General features: G+C 41.1%; 1 protein-coding gene across 1 annotated transcript; it reads left to right on the top strand.

The window, feature by feature from the left end:
• Nucleotides 1–400: 400 nt before the first annotated feature.
• LOC147461800 (beta-glucosidase 1-like) lies at nucleotides 401–1,999 on the top strand. The gene is made up of 6 exons (XM_086509250.1): nucleotides 401–513; nucleotides 734–951; nucleotides 1,100–1,127; nucleotides 1,214–1,311; nucleotides 1,578–1,668; nucleotides 1,835–1,999. The coding sequence occupies exons 1-6, from the start codon at nucleotides 422–424 to the stop codon at nucleotides 1,986–1,988; spliced, it is 681 nt and encodes a 226-aa protein (XP_086365376.1). The 5' UTR covers nucleotides 401–421; the 3' UTR covers nucleotides 1,989–1,999.
• The last annotated feature ends 1,231 nt before the right edge of the window (nucleotides 2,000–3,230 follow it).

Here is a 3,230-nt window from a genome sequence, read left to right as displayed (position 1 = left end):
GGCCAAATTAGGAAGCTTCCAAGCATGCATTGCTCATTGCATACCGAAAAATGATCGATCTTAAGGTGATCTAGATGTAAGCATCTTTCAAGGACAAGCTCTTAAAACAAAAGAATCTCTCCATTACAAGGATGCTCTTTATCTTCGCTCGCAGCAAATCTTCAGTTTGTAAGCCATACTCCAGTTGAATGTGGAACTTTCAAGATCTCCAGTTTTTGTTTCATGTTACGTTCTTTTGTAGTTTACCCTCTCGTAAAGTGCGATTCTTGTCTGCTTTTTTATTTTCTTGATCAGCTGTCTCTGATCTTAACGTGGTGCTGATTCTTTTCGAGAAAGTTTTATACCCTTTAATTTGTATGCAGCCCACTAAGTTTTGTATCCTTTTATTTGTATGCAGCCCTCTCAGCAAGGAGAGATTGGGATGGCCATTTGGTTCAGATGGTATGAGCCTCTTACCATTTTCACTGAAGATAAGGAAGCTGGTGCAAGAGCCATGGTTTTCTCTGTGGGATGGTACAAATCTTTTTGTCTTTTGAGACTTCAAAATTGTAAAGCCGCACTATTGATGCCAGTTTTGAGCTTACCGTGTCATTTCTTTCCTTGCATGTTCTGCCTTTCTGGTGACCAGACTATGTTAATCAAGTCTGCACAGATCCTCTTGAGTTCATCTTCTGGATTATGAGTTTTGATTTATCATGTTCATTGAATTAGTGAGCTTGCTCGTATGGATCAGGTTTATCGAACCAGTCTTGTACGGGGATTATCCCATTTCGATGAAGAAGATAGTGGGCAGTAGGCTACCTTCGTTTACAGAAGAGGAGTCTGAATGCATTCGTGGCTCAGTGGACTTTATTGGCCTGAATGCTGTGACTTCCATCTATGTCACTGATGATGATCAGAGGAATGTGAGCTTTCCTGGCTACTTTGAGGAGTGGGGTGTAAAGCGTACTGGTAGGTTCTATTGATAGATGTGCCTATATTGTTACTTGCATCGAGGGCGTGGAGTTTTTTGCTGCTTGTCTTCGAAGCGGAGTTCTTGGGCAAGGTGCCAATTCTATTGCTGACTTTTGATATGGTTTCCATGTCTCATTTCAAACAGCATATAGAGATGGTGTAGTCATTGGGCGGGGGTACTTTACTGAGCTGCTTTCTTAATTGCCTAATAGATTGTTTCTGACTATTAAGTTCTAATGCCTCTCGTTTAACATGAGCAGTACAATAGTGTGTATTACGCACCGTGGGGTTTGGAGAAAGTCGTCAACTATATGAGAACTTATTATGATAACATTCCAACTTATGTGACTGCACTAGGTGAGGTTATGATTTTAATTGGACAGTCATTATGGTGCAGAACTTCTTGGTCATGTGTGTATATCTAGTCTTCTTCACAAATTAGATGTAGGACATCTAGTCTCCTGCATATATGTCATGTAGTGCTAGCATCATATGGAAATACTCATGATGGAAGTTTTGGCGTGCCCGCTTAAGTGCCATCTTTGTGTTGTTCTCGGAAGCGCATAATGCACTATTTTCCTCTCAAATTTGGATTTTACTGATTGAATTGAATGCCACTGCAGGCTGGGGATTGCCTTCAACAACTACTGTCAATGATGATGTACGCGTGGAGTTTTACGCGCAATATCTACAATATCTGATAAAGGGCATAAGGTAGAGTTCTTTAGCTTTATGAAATGCCATGATGAAACCTGCAGAAGATTAATGCTTTGCTTCAACTAGGAATCATTTGTTTGACAGATCTAGGTCATACACTATAACATTGGATGTTAACCTTGATGTTATGTTCTCATGACTCCTCTTCTCTGGTTATGCACAGCGCCGGAGCTGATGTGCGAGGAATGTTTGCATGGTCCTTGATGGATGGGTTCAAAACAATCTATGATTGTATTATATGGATGATGCATTTGACAGATACCCCAAACTCTCGGCCTTGTGGTTCAAGAACATGCTCACGTCCAAGACAAATCTAGTATACAAAAGCTAAGTAGAGCACCCACATCATTGTGGGGATTCTTCCTTCAAAGAAGCATTCATATTCACTTTGCAAAGTTTGATTACCATCTTTGAGGTACCTATACTCTCAAGCCACTGAGGCAAAGGGCTAGCAGGTCTCCCACACATCTCTCTCTCTCTCTCTTTCTCAAAATTTGCAAAATTCACAGAAAACTTGAAAAATACATTTTTCCCATTTTAATTTCCCAGAAAAGCCAGTAAAGATAACCCAAACGTGTGCTGTGGCCGACATTACATGACCATGCAATTGTCAACATCAAAAGAAAATAATGAAAGAAAGGGTTCGCTCACCATCAGCAAGACACTGACCGATATAAAAATTTGCCTACATCCACGGGAACAGGGCAGACTTTCAAATTCAGAGAAAAGCAAATAATGTTTTACAAGGTGCTTATTCTGTATGTTTATCATCAGAGGATTGACCTGCAGCGCAGCCGATTAGCATTGGCCAGTATAATTATTTATGACGCATGCTTCTAATTTGTCTTCATTTTACAGACAGCTTTGTTGCTGCCTCTGTACTCCCAAGTACATTTGAGCGCTTCAGCTGTTGGATCTGCTTCTTGGAGCTTCGAATTGTAGGAAAGCAATAAGTCGCTTCTTCATGTTAATGTCCTCTGTGATTATGCCCTGCATTAATTGTCTCAGCGAGTCTTATATTGCGCAAAGCCTCGGTACTGGTGCCTTGTCCAAGCTTGACTTAATCATGATTAGTATTCCTCATTCGATGAGCTTTGCACATTTTGCCACAGATTAAACGGACATCCTTGCGCTCTTGTAGCAATGGCAGTATTCTCTGCTCAAAAAGTCCATGTATAAATGGCAGCTTGCATACATGCCACTTTATATCACCTGTCCTGGGAATGAATTACCTGCATTAACAGCCCAGATCCCTGTTCCAAATGCCACATCGCTAGCGGCACCTTACAAGCCACTTTTTCCTTATTTGATCCCCGTGCGCCAGTACATGCAAATCGAATATCGCTCAGTAATTCCAAATCATATAAATGCTTGTTCAAGTGAAGTCATATATTAAATGCAGCTTGTCACCATTCGTGCCCAATCTGAGGTCTGGCAATAATGCACACAATCACAAAATATTTAGATAGCTGCGATATCGGTGGCTGGCTGCAGCTGCCATGGGCTGCCCTTAGCAACGGGATGATATTGTTTCTGCCGGACAACTTCTGGCACATATT

The sequence above is a fragment of the Adiantum capillus-veneris genome, chromosome 3 (genome assembly GCF_014529385.1).
Source record: "Adiantum capillus-veneris isolate H3 chromosome 3, ASM1452938v2, whole genome shotgun sequence".
Classification (NCBI taxonomy): Eukaryota; Viridiplantae; Streptophyta; class Polypodiopsida; order Polypodiales; family Pteridaceae; genus Adiantum; species Adiantum capillus-veneris.
This window is presented reverse-complemented; position numbering and strand designations above follow the sequence as displayed.